The sequence below is a fragment of the Glycine max genome, chromosome 3, assembly GCF_000004515.6.
Source record: "Glycine max cultivar Williams 82 chromosome 3, Glycine_max_v4.0, whole genome shotgun sequence".
In the NCBI taxonomy this organism is placed as follows: Eukaryota; Viridiplantae; Streptophyta; class Magnoliopsida; order Fabales; family Fabaceae; genus Glycine; species Glycine max.
The window spans coordinates 26,473,786-26,489,947 of record NC_016090.4 but is presented as its reverse complement, the minus strand read 5'-3'; the positions used below and the strand labels follow the sequence as shown (position 1 = coordinate 26,489,947).

The 16,162-nt window shown below is 31.5% G+C and overlaps 1 protein-coding gene across 7 annotated transcripts; it reads left to right on the top strand.

Annotated features, from left to right (window-relative positions):
* Nucleotides 1–2,268: 2,268 nt before the first annotated feature.
* Nucleotides 2,269–12,823, top strand: LOC100792842 (serine/threonine-protein kinase MHK). Of its 7 annotated transcripts, none has more exons than XM_006576570.4 (19): nt 2,282–2,500; nt 3,884–3,998; nt 4,141–4,220; nt 4,317–4,395; nt 5,881–5,949; nt 6,080–6,169; nt 6,671–6,809; nt 6,935–7,037; nt 7,131–7,183; nt 7,918–7,984; nt 8,793–8,904; nt 9,009–9,074; nt 9,191–9,259; nt 9,429–9,489; nt 9,586–9,690; nt 10,104–10,138; nt 10,250–10,295; nt 10,932–11,007; nt 12,454–12,823. In XM_006576570.4, the coding sequence occupies exons 3-19, from the start codon at nt 4,213–4,215 to the stop codon at nt 12,581–12,583; spliced, it is 1,308 nt and encodes a 435-aa protein (XP_006576633.1). In that variant the 5' UTR covers nt 2,282–2,500; nt 3,884–3,998; nt 4,141–4,212; the 3' UTR covers nt 12,584–12,823. The 7 variants fall into 7 exon arrangements, with proteins under 7 accessions (XP_003520987.1, XP_006576633.1, XP_040869906.1 ...); XM_041013972.1 differs by having other exon boundaries at nt 2,284–2,500; nt 6,080–6,124; XM_041013970.1 differs by lacking the exon at nt 2,282–2,500 and adding an exon at nt 3,222–3,488.
* Nucleotides 12,824–16,162: the final 3,339 nt, after the last annotated feature.

The following is a 16,162-nucleotide window of genomic DNA, read 5'->3' as shown; positions in this document are numbered from 1 at the left end:
TAAATTAGTTTTTTGGTCCTCTAATTTATTATTTATGTTCAATTTGATCTTCTATTTTTTTTATTCAATTTAGTGCTCTAGTTTTTTTTTATTCAATTTGATCATCTAATTTTTAAAATCTATTCATTTTTTTTTTGAAAAATATGCATCTTGTGGCCGTTTAAAACTACTTAATGATAATTGTAAACGGTCATGAAGTATGATTTTTTATAATTTAGACTAAAAGATCAAATTAAATTAATTTTAAAAATTAGAGGATCAAATTGAATTAAAAAAATTGAAGAACTAAATTGAACCTAAATAATAAATCTTGTTTGACTACATCTAGTAATTGGGTGACTTAATTTATCATTGGCATGGGAATATACCCATTGATCATGGATACCCTAAAAGATTTGTGCTTAATGTGAGTTAAAACGCATTGACGAGCAATGGGTATTAAGTTTCCATGAATACAAAAGTAAAATAATATATTTATTATAATTTTTAGTTATTTATTTTATTAAATAATTTAATTAGAATAATAAGATATTTTTATTATCATTAAACTTATTTTTGACTAGAAAAACTTAGATTTTCACCTTTTTATGGAAATATTTTTATAGAAAATTTGGCCAAAAAATTCCTAAAAAACATTATTTGTGTGAATGTTATTTTTTAAAAGTCAAATCAAGCACAGGAAATTAACATTTTCAATTAAGATTTTCAAAAAATTAAAAATTTTCTTTATACCAAACACCTCTACGAGAAATGCTATATTTATCTTATTAATTTTAATCTTCTATAAATAAATTAATATTTAATAAAATAAATGTTAAAAATAAAGTAAATGTACTAATAATTACTACATTAAAAATATAAAAAAAATTCCGTAAAAAATATTGTTGTTTTTTCGTTTCATAAATAAGATAATTTAAGATAACTTAATAAATAAGATAATTTATATATGTCATCAACCATCTAGAACTAGTCTTCGGCCAAATCCATCCCACGGATCTGAAACAGCATATGCTCGGGAATATTGTGCGAAATGACATCAAAACCTGAAAATTATTCTTAATGACTTTTGAATCCCTTATCCTTATCCACCCAATTGGAGGGGTAAAGTTGTCTCACAACCAGCTATTGAGGGCATAGCCGTCTTTTGAGTAGTTAAAGTGGGGGACAAAATCGGCAACTGCATATTTCTGTTATTATAGAAGTCGTTGGATGGCAAAACCGTAAACTCGAAAAAACATTTTCATATCAATGTGGGGACCACAGCCCCCACCCCACTAACAGCCAAGCAATCTCTATTAAAAGGAATAAAATAATTATAAAAAAAAGCTTAGAATATTTCTTCTCTCCGATATTTTAATTACTGTTTAATATTTTTTCTCAATTACATTCTTATTTTTTTTTATTAAAGTCATTTCATGAATTTGTGTAACTTTGTTCCATATGTTAGTTTAGTATTTAATCTTTAATTAAAGTTATAAGATTAACTTATAGTTGAAACAAGGGAATAACTAGAGGATGAATTTGTGGATTTAAATTGGTCATGTTAATATTCTAATAAAACTAAAAAATAAAAAGTAATAATTAATATTTATTGATAAAAAATATTTAATAAAAGAATGTTATTATAGTAAAAGTTAAGGAGTTTAATTTAATTGTTTGAGTTAGTGTTCGAATTATTTTAAATTCCTTATTATATCTTTAATTCCTACGCATAATGTATTAATCTAATAATATGTAATATATTTTATATTATGATTCAATAATAAATATTATATAAAAAATATTATAAAATCAACAAATTTATTATATATATCAATTTTTTATTTTTATTATTCGTAATAGTCAAATACACGTATTAAAAAGTTTATAATAACTTATGTATATGAATTAATAGAATTAAATCCTTTATATTATTTTGTGACTGAATATCAAAGTAAATTTTACGCTATTGCATAATTTTGCCTCTAATATTTATGTTAAACAATGAATATCTAATCAACAAACAAATTGAAATTTCACAAAAAAATTAGTATGTGTTTTTTGAAATGATATGTAAATTTCATTATAATTTTTTTATGTGTAACTACAAAAAGATGTGTTTTCCTTTTATTTTTTTGAGATAAAATGTTGTGTTTTCCTTAATATATATATATATATATATATATATATATATATATATTTTTTTTTTTTTAATTTTAAAAAAACTTCAATGAAACCAAGATTTTTAATTTTTAATAAAAGATAATATATTTATTTATTATTTATTTCTTTGGTTTCTTCTCCTTCCTTTTTCTTCTTTGGAATCCTTCCCCTCTCTCATATGGCTCCTTCGCAAATCCGAATTTTCTGTCTCTAAACTTTTCTCTCTCCTCTCTCTCTCTCTCTCTCTCCCTACAAATTCAGTTTTCTCGTTTCTTTTCCGAGAAAGTTCGTTCACATTGCCGATCTGTGCTTGCGTATCTGTTGATTCCGCTCTGATTCTATCCAATTCTCACACACGGTGCGTTCTTCGTCCTTTAAGCTTTTTTTTTTCTCGATTTTTTCTTCGTTCTGTTTCGTCTATTTTCGATTCCTCATGTTGCTTTCGTTGCCTCTGGTTCGTAGCTGCTACGCAAACTCAAATGCAGCTTGAATTGCGTTTTGTTTTTTCTTTTGCGATCGGTTTGTTTCATAAGAGACTGAAGAATGGAAAATGAAGATAATTTTTTTTCTTCACTGGTTTGAGTTGAGGCAATAGTTTATGACTTTATGGATTTATCATAATGAAATATATCGGAAATTCTGTTTTAGAATTGCTTCTGAACAGGTTGTATTGAGCGTGCGTTTTCTTGATATACAATATTTGTTATAATTTTAAGGGAAAAACTTTTTATGGAGAAGATAACTTCTTCTTCGTCTTTTTTATATATACATACATATATATTTTGTCTTTTTGTTTATAGCGCTTGTTTGAATTCGCTTATTTGTGGAAATATTTTTTTTTTCTTCTTTGGCTTCATTATAGAACTTTTGAAAAAAGAAAAAGAAATTGTTTTCCATACTTTAAGCCAAACACAATGCGTTTACATTTTTTTTCTTTTGTTTTTTTGTTTATTTTTTTTCCTCTGAAATTGATTCCTTGGTCTGATTCACTTGTTAATTGTGGCTCATGATTGCCGACGGGTATGAGCTGAATTCTTGGTTATAAACTTTTTTTTTTTTTTTTAACTGATTCTTGGGTATAAACTTATAATATAATATATTATATAAAAGTAGATGGTATTGGATACGTTAAAATTCTTATGCAACTACACATGGTTATCATTGTGTTGTTTGTTTTCTGATCAGCGTTATATTTGATTGCTGGGTAGATTGGATTTGGAGGAGCAAATTCCACAAAGTCTTTGGGGCTTAGGGTCCCCCAGTATAGGATTGAAAGACAAACCTTCCAATTGTCTGATTATTAAGTGACATTTTTACTGTTGAGTTTGCACAGTGAAATAGTATAGGTTTAAATACTTTTTTCGTCCTTGCAATTTAGCATTTTTTTTTGTTTTTCATCCTTAGTAATTTGTTTTTGTTTTCATTTTAGTCTTATGTTTGTTTTGTTTTTCGTCTTTTAAGCATTGCTCAAGCGCTATCTAAACTGTTCTAAGGACAAAAAAACAAGGCAAAGATAATTTGCAAGGACTAAGTTATTTTTTTTATTTATTTTTTTTACTAGGAAGAAAAGCAATATAACTCTAAATTGTAAGGACTAAAAAGGTAGTTAAGCCAATAATATAATACTGCATTTTCATATTATTGCGCATTGTAAGTGCACATATTGTTCACTTGATGTTGAAGGGGGCTAACTAATTATTGTAATTTTCAAAAGCACTAACGCTTATACTTTTTATTGCAGCTTATCACTTGTTCTCCAATATATGGGCTCAGTTTGAAGTCGATATAGTCAAAGTCAAAATGGATTTCTGTGTAATATGATCAAGACATCGCCCAGCCAACTGGGTTTTCTGAAGGTTGCAACATGTTGATGGACCTCTCCTTTTTTGTAGATCTCTTCTACAATGAAAAGTGGATTATTGATGATACTAAATGCTTCATGCTACATTTTAACTCTAACCCACGTCTACAAACTAAGTGCCAACACTGTGTTGACAGTTAGCCACCTCTTAATGGAATCTGTTGCAGTCTCTCTAAAGTGTTATTGGCTGTAGTGTTGTAATTCTAATAATGGAAAGGTTTGTTTCTTTTCATAGATTCACTTATGCATTGTTTCTGGGCTCTCAATTTTCTCAGTAAAATAATTTATTTCTTGTCTGTCCTTTTCTTTTTAGATATAAAATTTTGAGAGAGCTTGGGGATGGTTCTTGCGGTCATGTGTATAAAGCCCGTGATATGAGAACATATGAGATTGTGAGCAACTCTTGCTCCCTATAAACTATTCTTTCAACTTCAGCATGTTCATCTACTCATGTTCTTTTAATATTCTTGTTTAATTATCCATTATTGTAGTTATATTTGTACTACAGTAAACAGATTTTAGAAGTTCCCCTTCCTTGTCCCTGTTTTATCTTTTTTCCTTAGCTTTTTTTTTTGGGGTATTATCTTTGTTGGAGTATTCAGCAAAAAATAATCTTTGTTGGAGATTTCTTATCCTCCAATGTTTCGTACTTCAATCTATTTGTTTCTCTAATAAAATTAAAAAAAATGGGATGCACAATTTTCATATTTTGTAAGAAGAAAATGTTGAGGTTTATTTTCGTAGTTTAAGCTTAAATGGCTCTTGTATGGTGGTGCATGTGTGACTAAGAAAACTATTCAAGTGTTTGCACCAATAGCTTAAGCCTTTAGGAGAGTTGGTTATTAATACAAGCACACACTTGATCCTCATTCTAACTACTGATCTTAATGTTGATTGAGGATTTGAGTATTGAATGATCACTTCTTGTAATTTTCATTGTTTGTAGTAATTTTTCTCTGCATAGTTTGCTGCCTGATTGAACCATGTTAAACTCTCTGTTTATTGCCTCTTCTATTTCTTGTATGCACACTTGTTATGGTATGGGTGGAACCTCCTTGGAATTTGCTTTACATGTTGGATTATCTGGGCATATGCCCCCTGAAAATCATGGAGTATTGATTGCTGATCAGATTAAGTTTAGAGGCTGTGGTTAGATGAAATAAGGGAAGATCCTTCGGAAATGTGCAATGCTTGTATTTGGAAGTTTGACTTTTTTACATCAAATAACCCTCTTTCTGGTTGTATCACAGGTTTTTTGTGAGTTTCACTTTCGAATATGTTTATTTTCAAGTGCAATAGTACTGGTGTACAACTGCACATTTTTTATATGCAGATCGTAAAGATAATTAACACCCAATTATATACTATCTAATTTATGTAATAGTATCCTACTATCCTGGATGATTTTTAAAAGTAGATCTAATAACAATAGTGATACAAGTGGACCCTTCCATGTATTGTCATAACCAAATTCATAGTAAATGTTTAAACAGGTTTAAAGTGAGGTGTGTCCAAGGTATTCTGTGATAGAATTTGATAACAATGTTAAACATTCATGTATACATTGTACATTGAAGGTCAAAATGGATACATGTTTTTGCTTCAATTCTAAATGTTCCTTTCGTTTTCTATGATGCTCCCTCAAGAGGTGCTATTACCATACTAATTTAGATGGTGCTTTTGTACATTGAGGTGCTATTCCTGAAACTTTGGTTTTTTTCTGTGCCAAATGGCGTTGTGTGATCCATGTAGCCAACCTCAACTAGTGGGATAAGGCTTTGTTGTTATTGTTTTGTACATTGAGATTTAAACCTGCACTTTTTGATGTTACATTTTGTAATATCTTCTGATGTTATTTTCCTGATTATGTCTATCAGGTCGCGGTCAAAAGGTTGAAAAGAAAGTTTTGTTTCTGGGAAGAATACACAAATTTAAGAGAAGTTATGGTATGTGCTACAGTACTTGTTTGTTTATGGTAGTTATAGCTGGTTTTCACATTCCTGGAACTGTAATAAGATTTTGTTTAAATTTTAATTTGTCTTCTCTTTGCTGATGTGTATTGTGTTCCTTCTGCAGATCCTCCGTAAAATGAATCACCCAAATATCATAAAGTTGAAAGAGGTTGTTAGAGAAAATAATGAACTATTTTTCATTTTTGAATACATGGTAAAGAAACTCTTATTCTTCATTTATGTTTTATAGTGTAAATATGTCGATTGTTGAATGACTTTTAAATCTTAAAATTGAATAGTAATATGTTGTGGCTTTATCCTGTAAAAGTTAAAAGAATAAAATTACTGATAGAGAGAACAAGAGGAAATACAATTAATAGCAAATGATATTGTACTAGAATTCAAGACAAAAAATGGTACAGAAACTATCTAAACAACACACTAATATCTTGGCTTGTTTCCTTTAACTAAACCCATTTCAACAGCCTAGAAAGAAGCACAGGGCTAGGTCTATGCCTGTAGGTTAATGTTCACCACAAAATGTGGTACTGTTACACGATTCTCAGTGCTACATCCATATTTGCTGGAAAAATTATTCACTACAACGTAATTTATCAAAAACTCTTCAGTATCCATAATTAAGGTTGAATGTTCTGTATTGACCCTTGCTTTATCAGATATTCCTTGACAGTGACACTAGATTTCATCTCTTCAGGATTGTAATCTTTATCAATTAATAAAGGAGAGAGAAAAGCCCTTTTCAGAGGAAGAGATACGGTGCTTTATGAGGCAAGTGCTACAAGGACTTAGTCACATGCACAAGAAAGGATTCTTTCATCGGGATTTAAAACCTGGTGAGGCATATATATGATTTCATTTAGCGAATTTATGATGTTATGTTGTGTTTATACTTTCCAGTCCAGTCTGTCTAAAAGGTCATGTGGATCTTGATCTTTTGGGAATGTTTTCTGCTATACAGAGAATATGCTGGTAACAAATGATGTTTTGAAAATTGCTGATTTTGGACTGGCTAGAGAAGTATCATCGATGCCTCCATATACTCAATATGTTTCCACACGGTGGTGAGTCGTACTTCTATCTTTTTTATTTTCACATGTGTGCATAAATTTCTATATGGACACAATTAAATTTATTGCATTTTTTTTGGAATTCAGGTATCGAGCTCCAGAAGTTTTGTTGCGAGCCCCTTGTTATACTCCTGCTGTTGGTATGCATAAGTCTGCTTTTAATTTTTTTTTTTGTTTCTACTATTCACTTATTTTAGTTATATTTTGTTTCTAGTATAGATAGTGAGCTGGTGTTTGTTTTTTGGGAGCTATCATGGAATGGCTTTGGAGGCAAAAGTTAAAATTTGTAGTTTCTGCCTCCTCAATCTGGTTTTTGCATGGGGTCTCCTAAAAGCAAACCCAGACACTATTAGCGGAGGATGATTAGTCAAGCCTATATACTCTCTAGACTAGAGTAATGTCAATGATGACTTATTTGTGGATAAATTACCTTGTCATTCCCTTTTACTGCTTTATTTTACAGTGTGAAGAAGTTTGAGCTAATGCCCACTTGACATTTTTTTTCCTTCAGTTAAATTGATGTGTGGTATCTCTGTATCTCATGGGGTAAAGAGATGGTTCTAACACTTGGCATATTTTGGGAGATTAGCTATCATAAATAATTGGAATCAAATATTGCAACATTACTATTCCTTTCAATTTTAGTGTTGTCTGAAGTTGCACTGACTTTATCCTCTGAACATTATGATAACATATTTACATCAATACTGATTCAACACAACTTAACCAATAGGAATTAAGGGGAGAGAAATTACATGGATGTGAGCATTCTCTATGGTGAAACTTGTTTGCCCTTATTTATGGTGTAACTCAGATGATATTATGCTTGCTTTCTTCTTAAGGTGGTGAAATAACAAATAGAAATTATTTGCAGACATGTGGGCAGTTGGTGCTATATTAGCTGAGCTTTTTACTTTGACCCCCATATTTCCTGGTGAAAGGTATATTTCAGTCCTGTATTTTAGTTTTTGGTCTCTAAATGTAAAAGGACTGATGTGATGATGACGACTAATTGTGCTTTTGTTATTTATATACTAGTGTGAAAAAGGCACTCCATGCCTAAACTTGGAAGTTACCTATATATGTAGTTTGATGTAACTTGTTTTTTAAAGATGTAACTGCTCTTGGAAGTTAAAATAAATGTTGTAGTGGTTTATAATAGTTGAGGGTAAAAATGACTAGAAGAAAGATGATACCAAATGAGATTATTCCCTTTATAATAGTTATAGATTTAGTTTTGATCTGTTGAATGCATTTTTTTGTACCTTTAGATGTTTAATGAACATTTTTCCATCAACAAAATAACTATTTGCTATACTGTTTGCATTTGAATATGGATGACATTAAGAAATTTGCTACCAAAGGTAAAATTTGTGATTTTATAATAGAGAGGCATTTCTGTACTGATGTATTTGTTTATTCTTTATTCTTTGCTCTACGAATTTCTTTTTATTTTAAAAGCAAAATGTTCGTGTCTCTTAAATGCACTTCTTCGTTTAGATGTGAATTAGCCTATGAGACATTGATAGTCAAGTGGTTGCTATTAATAGTTCAAATCAAACATTGTGATCTTTTCCTTTTTCATATCATATCACATATATTGATCAGACTTTTGTCCACTGTATTGTACTTGATATTGATTCAAGTGGGATATGCTTATTCCTAAAAATGATCCGTTGTGCTTTCTGTTACATCTTATAAAATTCCTTTTCTCGCTGATAAAATAAAATTCCTTTTCTCCATTGACAGTGAAATAGATCAACTGTACAAAATATACGGCATTCTTGGTATGCCAGATTCCACTGCTTTCACCATAGGGGCAAGCAACTCTCAGTTATTGGACATAGTTGCTCATGAAGTTGTAAGTGTTCGCGTAACAGGACTTTGGTTGTGTACTATTCTTAATTCTTAATACTGTCATCATTTTATTTAATCTATTCTTTAATCCCCCTGATGCTGGTGCAGGTTCCGCCTGTGAAGCTTTCTAATATTATTCCGAATGCTAGTTTGGAAGCTATAGACTTGATCACAGTATGCTTTAATCAATTGAACCTCTTTCTCTCTCTATGCATACACACACACATGCAGACATTGTAAATACTAAATAGTGCAATCTTCTAATATCCACTGCTTCGTAAAATCCGTAGCAACTGTTACATTGGGACCCATCAAGAAGGCCAGATGCAGATCAGTCATTGCAACATCCATTTTTCCATGTAACTTTCTCTTTGAAGTTTGAAGCCTGTTCTTCACTTAATGTCTTCTCTTAGAATGTGGGTTTGGGCCTAACTCAACCCCAAAAGCTAGCTCATGGGGTGAGGGTTGCCCCCCCCATTTATATATGGTACCACATCCTCCTAATTTACTAACATATATACTGTACAGGTGGATGCATGGGTTCCTTGTCCGCCCAGTGATCCACTTGAGCTGAAGCTGAGTAGCAAGAGTATGGAATTTTCATTTTCTTTCTGTCTTGCAGCCTTATATTAAACATTCCAGTTTGTCAGATAGCTTCATTTTTTTCTTCCTTCACTACTTACAGGGGCAAAGCCAAATCTTGAGCTGAAACTGCAGGATTTTGGCCCTGATCCCGATGATTGTTTTCTTGGCTTGACTTTAGGTGTAAAGCCTAGTGTTTCAAACTCAGGTACATTAACCTTAAATATTTATTTATAACTATAGAAGGTGTTTAATTTGATTGTTTGAATTGCTGTAGCTTTTTTTTTTTCTCAAGGTTTTTCGGGAATTTAAAATTTTTATATTCTCTCCTGAGAAAGTATTCTAACATTTCCTGGAAGCCCGTCCCCCTGACCTGCATTTGTTGTCAGTTACAATTTGTTGCAAATGATTTTCAATTTGATGTGTTGAATATATGTTCTGTTTTCTGAATGATGTTAGTTGTTTGAAATGTTTAAGCCTTTCCATTTATTATTCTTCACTTATTAATTGTTTTTAACTCTTTGGCTTTCTTTCACATTTCAAAACCTTTTTTTTTCATTTTCTTCTTCTTTTATTAATAGTACACGTTGGTGACCATTTAATTATTATCATTTCCTGCAGATGTGGTCCAAAATGTATCTCAGGGTGTCAGAGAGGTTGGTGTATGGTGCTGTAATTCCTGCCGCATGATTCTAGTTTTTTGTTTTGAAACCCAATTCAACATCTGTTTACCTCTATTTTTGACTTAATTCTATATGAATATACAGAATGTGCTATTTTGCTCAGATTTCAATGATCATTCAGACCAGTCAGGTGATTATTAGTTTCTTACCTTCTATTTGCATAACAATCTTTCAAAGGCTTTATGTTTATACAGAGAAGAGATAGCCTTTAACTTTGGAAAGGTTAAAGTTAGATTAGTCTTGATTTATATTTTAGGAAAGCTTCATTCTGTTCTCTCCGGCTGTGTTCCAATAAATGAACTATGTTAAAGGAAAAAGAATAACTTTCCAATATCGAGAAGAAATCTTTCTGTTTACAATAGCAAGTTTCCTGTACATTGCATGGGTATTTTAAATTCAAATAAAATTAATAGATAAAAATAAATTAAAGAGAATAGAGTATGTTTTTATTATTAATAATGAATTTATAACAGGGATAAATTAAAAAGATATGATTTTAAACTTGAGGAAAGTCAGGAAACTTTGTAAATAAATTTGCTGCTAGGAAACAACAGTGTTAGCTATTTGATTAAGATTTTAACTTTTTGGCAGCTAATTGGCATGCAATTGGCCAATTTTGAGTCGAGTGAAAAAATGCTTAGTGGAACTGTTTGCTGACCATAATTATTATTTCTAGGATAAGACATTACTTCTCATTTAAATTTTTTCGTCTAATGTTCCTTTTTTTTTACTTGATGATGATGAGTTATGTTTATTTTTGATATAGTATTTTGGACATTATTATCTCCTGATCAAAATGGAATTCATAACTCAGCAGAGACTTCGTTGTCATTGTCATTCAGGTATGCATATGCTCTTTGCCTTTTCTCATCCCATAAATCTAGTAGGTTGTTTCATCATCTTTCTCATTGCTTGTTTTTAATTGTAATCTTATTAAATTATTAATGCTTTTGAGGAATAAATATTAACAGTTATTTATCAAAAGGTAAAGCAGAGCTAGGGCTAATTTACTACTTTTAAAAATGAATAAGAGATAAGTTTGTGATAAGTTGTCTTGGACTTTTAAGCTTCATTAATTTGGTTAAACCTCTGGACTAAACTACTGTTATTTTGGCGAATCAACTAGTGCAGCTCGAGATCTAAATCCCTGTGAAAGAATAGGGAAATAATGCATGATGCATTTCATGTGAAAGATAATTTTATTTTGTTGCACCACTTTGTTTATTTTACGTTTCATTCTTAATTTCTTGGAAACACCCGGATGGGGCAAATCTATTTATTATCTTTGGCCCACCAGAAAACAGAACCAACAGAGTAACATTTTTTTGATGCGTACCAATAGAGTAATATGACTTCTTTAAAGTGAGTAATAAAGTAATATAAATCATTAATGGATAAGTAATTTTAGTTTATGAAAAAATTAATAGTTGATATTATGTGTACATGCATTATAAATTATTAATATATTGAATTTTTTAGTCAAATTAATATATTGAAATAATGCCTGCAATTAGTTATTTTAGTCATAATTTAGGAGTCAAATCCACAATTGATGGAGAACACCAATACAAAATTTCTTTGTTTTAACATAGAAGTTTTTAACATTAAAAGAAGATCTGCAACAAAGTTTTATTTTGTTGCACCACTTTGTTTATTTTACAGTATTGTGTATTATTATTATTATTATTATTATTCACAGATGCTTTTTTGAACATCATGCCTGGTCTGTAGCACTTGTGCTTTCAGCCGCAAAAATATGATTTAAAAAGCCTGAAAAATATTTTTATTATTTTCTCAAAAATAAAATTAAAAAATTACTAGTAATATTAGAAATAGAGATTTTTCCTCTTGAAAGTAGACTGCTGATATTTGACTCTTTCTTAATTAGCAATTACTTTATTATTATATTAGTTGACTTTTTTTAGTCTCCTTTATCTTAACTGAGTCCACATAAGTCGTTGTTATACATTTAAAATATTGAATATACCGAAACAGCTAAATAAAAATTAAAGTGTTATTCATCTGTTTTTTTATTTTATTTTATTTTTAGATAAAGAGGTATTGATCTATTAATTACTAACTACGTTAAGTTTGTTTTTTTTAACAAAAACTATGTTAAGTTTTTTTTTTTTTTCTAACTACGTTAATATATGTCGGTCACGAATGGTTGAAGTATGCATATAACACACAAAAATATAAAAATGCTGTATTTTATATTTTGATTAAATTAAATTTTTACTACTATGTTTTCTAACCTGTGTTGTGTTCATGGCTTGTCCTCTTTACAGTCCAGTTCAACATCCGCCAATTGGAGTTCCACAGTCTGTGGGATTTTCTTTTCAGCCTTTGCAGCCTAACATCTTAACCTCACCATTTTTGGCTCTCTCTTCTCCCTTCCAGCGCGGCCACTGCCTTTGAATCACTCTACTTTGAACTGCAGCACTATGATATTATTGAATCTTCATAATGCATATAACACTTTTATATTTATTTTAATTAATATTTTGTACAGTTCTCTCTATTATCATGAAATATAATGTAATTACCGAGCAAATTTTATAAGGATACTTGGTTCCATTCCTTAACTGTAACATTGAGATTCAAACCTGGTATTTCCAGAACTCAAATAGAGAACAAGAAAACCGGATAGATGTCAAAGGCCTTGTTTTGGTTACCATTTGAAGGAAAAAAAAAGCAGTTTCTTTTTCTGAAGTGCTTGTTTCTTGAATACATCTTTATTGGTTAATTTGAAAATCGAGATAATACTTGGATAAATCTGAAGTCGTGTATAAACACTTTCAGATTGAATCAAATTTCGGGGTTCAACCAAAATTGTTCAATCGGATAAAATCAGAAGATTATAATTCAAGAGTTTTGTTTTGGTCTTGTGAGTTTTTCACATGTTATGCTTTCTGAACCAGGATGATTATTTATAATCAAAGAACAGGTGGTTATTGGCGGTTGATGGAAGTTATTTATTTTTAAAAATTGCCGTTGATGGAAGTTTTAGTAACTTTCATGTAACTTCCAACCGTTGATGGAAGTTTTAATAACTTCCATGTAACTTCCAACCTTTGCCTAAACCGAACATCTCGTTATTACATTAAAACAAGTGTGCACTCTTATTTTAACACAATAAAGAGATCAATTACACTAAAATGTCCAACAAACCTCCCCCATTTTAGTGTAATTACCGATCAAATCACCAAAGTCATAACATACCACAAACTACTGCATAGATGAAATATCGTGACGATTGAATTTCATCTTAGCAAATTATACGTTTCAAATATTCGAATATCAGGGTGTCACTAAGGATTGAACCCTTTCTATTCATAATGAATACATGAAGATAATCTGCACAATAGTTTATAACATTACTCTTGCTCGACACTAGTTTTACTAGCCTGTGTCCCTATCCTTCATAAGCATATCAAAGCCAAGTCCCAGCTTCTTGAAGCGGCTAAACTTCATGCTTATATAGGTAGTCCTTTTCTTTCTTGCACCTGCAAATGCAATTTTTCAAAAGAACCATTAAGAAGTTATACTTCAACCTCCTTAACTTGCAGAACCGAACACATACCTTTTGGGATACTTTCGATGATGTGTTCCAATCTCTACATGTTAAGCTTTCCACATTGAATTCAGCACCTAATGTCATATTAGATGGGAATTGGGTATCTTAACATAAGAGATTTCAGATGGACTTTAATCCTAATCCCACAGCCGACCTTTTTACGAGATCTCTACTTAACCCTTTGGTTAAATGATCGGCCAAATTATGTTGAGTTCTCACAAACTCCACTGATATCACACCATGCATGATTAACTCCCGAACCATGTTGTGTCTAACACCCAAGTGTCTAGACTTCCCATTATACACTTGACTATATGCCTTAGCCAAAGTTGCCTGACTATCACACCTGATAGACATGGGAGGTATAGGTTTGGGCCACAATGGAATCTCATAGATTAGATTTCTTAGCCACTCAGCTTCTTTACCAGCTGCTGCTAAAGCTACAAATTCAGATTCCATTGTTGAATTTGTAATGCAGGTCTGTTTCTTGGATGCCCAAGAGATAGCACCTCCTCCAAGGAGGAATACCCAACCACTTGTGGATGAATAATCCTCCATATTGGTTATCCAACTTGCATCAGAGTAACCTTCAATAACCGAAGGAAATCCAGTATATGTCAAACCATAGTCAATGGTTCCCTTTAAGTACTTGAATACTCTATTCATAGCTTGCCAATGATGAGAACTAGGATTACTTGTAAACCTACTGAGTTTAGCAACAGCATAAGCTATATCAGGCCTAGTACTAATCATTGCATACATGAGTGATCCTATCGCCCTTGAGTATTCAAGTTGAGACACTGCTACACCTTTATTAGGTAATAGCTTCAGGTTAGGATCAATGGGAGTACTTACCGGAGAACAATCTTTAAAATTAAATTTCTCCAATATCTTCTCAATATAATGTGATTGAGAGATGGAAATACCATTGTTTCCACGTTTGATCTTTATTCCTAAGATCACATCCGCCTCCCCCATATCTTTCATATCAAACTTAGAAGACAAAAATGCCTTAGTTTCATCAACTTGATCTTGGTTGGTACCAAAGATCAACATGTCATCTACATACAGACAAATGATAACTCCTTTGCCATGAGTATCAAACTTGCTGTATAGACATTTATCTGCTTGGTTTATAACAAAACCACTAGACAACACAACCTCATCAAATTTTTTATGCCATTGCTTAGGCGCTTGTTTCAAGCCATAAAGAGATTTTATCAGTTTACACACCTTATTTTCATTTCCTGGCATAACAAACCCTTCAGGTTGTTTCATGTATATCTCTTCATCCAATTCACCATTTAAGAATGCAGTTTTCACATCCATTTGGTGAATCATCAGATTGTGGATAGCAGCAAGTGCTAACAACAGTCTAATAGTGGATATCCTAGCAACAGGAGCATATGTATCGAAAAAATCAATACCCTCCTTTTGCCTAAAGCCTTGGATAACCAATCTGGCTTTGTACTTGTCAACAGTACCATCCACTTTCATCTTTCTCCTAAAGATCATCTTACATCCTAATGGCTTACATCCAGGAGGTAAGTCAACCAATTTCCAGGTATTATTTTGCATGATGGAATCCATCTCACTTTGGATTGCTTCTTTCCAAAATACAGCATCCCTTGAAGCCATTGCTTCACTAAAAGTCTTTGGGTCTTCCTCAACATTAAGGCAATATTGATATTGAAATTGAATATCATTCCTTGACCCTTCAACCAAATAGAGTTGAAAGTCATCACCAAATGACTTAGCCTTTCTTACTCTCGTACTCTTTCTAGTTTCAGTACTAGTTGAAGGTATATCCTCAATATTAACTGAGACTTTCGACATGGAATTCATGTCCTTTGGCCTAGGTATAGATGTAAACCTTTGTTCATCAAAGATAGCATCCCGTGACTCTATAACCGAGTTCACAGCAACAGAATCATTAGATTCTAGCACATAAAATCTATATGCTTTAGAATGTTCAGCATATCCAATAAATATGCAATCTATACCTCTTTCACCTATGGTTTTCCTTTTAGGTTCTGTAAGCCTGACTACAGCCCTACATCCCCAAATTTTGAGATAACTCAAATTTGGTGTCTTTTTGTGCCAAAGTTCATATGGGGTAACCTTATTCCTTTTGTTAGGAATTCGGTTCAACAAGTAACAGGCTGTCAACATAGCCTCACCCCAAAATCCTTCACTTAAACCCGAATAGGATAACATGGAATTCACCATTTCTTTCAAGGTTCTATTCTTCCTTTCGGCTACACCATTTTGTTGTGGTGTATAGGGAGCTGTAGTTTGATGTATTATTCCAGTAGATTGAAAATAAACCGGATCATAATACTCACCTCCCCTATCCGTACGAAGAGTTTTGATTAGCCCATTTTGATGAAGTTCTACCTCTTTCTTATAAATTTTAAATT

Coding starts and splice junctions, on each gene's coding strand:
- LOC100792842 (XM_003520939.5), top strand. Junction 5,950..6,079: donor CAAATTTAAGAGAAGTTATG/GTATGTGCTACA, acceptor TTCCTTCTGCAG/ATCCTCCGTAAAATGAATCA. Junction 9,691..10,103: donor GCCTAGTGTTTCAAACTCAG/GTACATTAACCT, acceptor CATTTCCTGCAG/ATGTGGTCCAAAATGTATCT.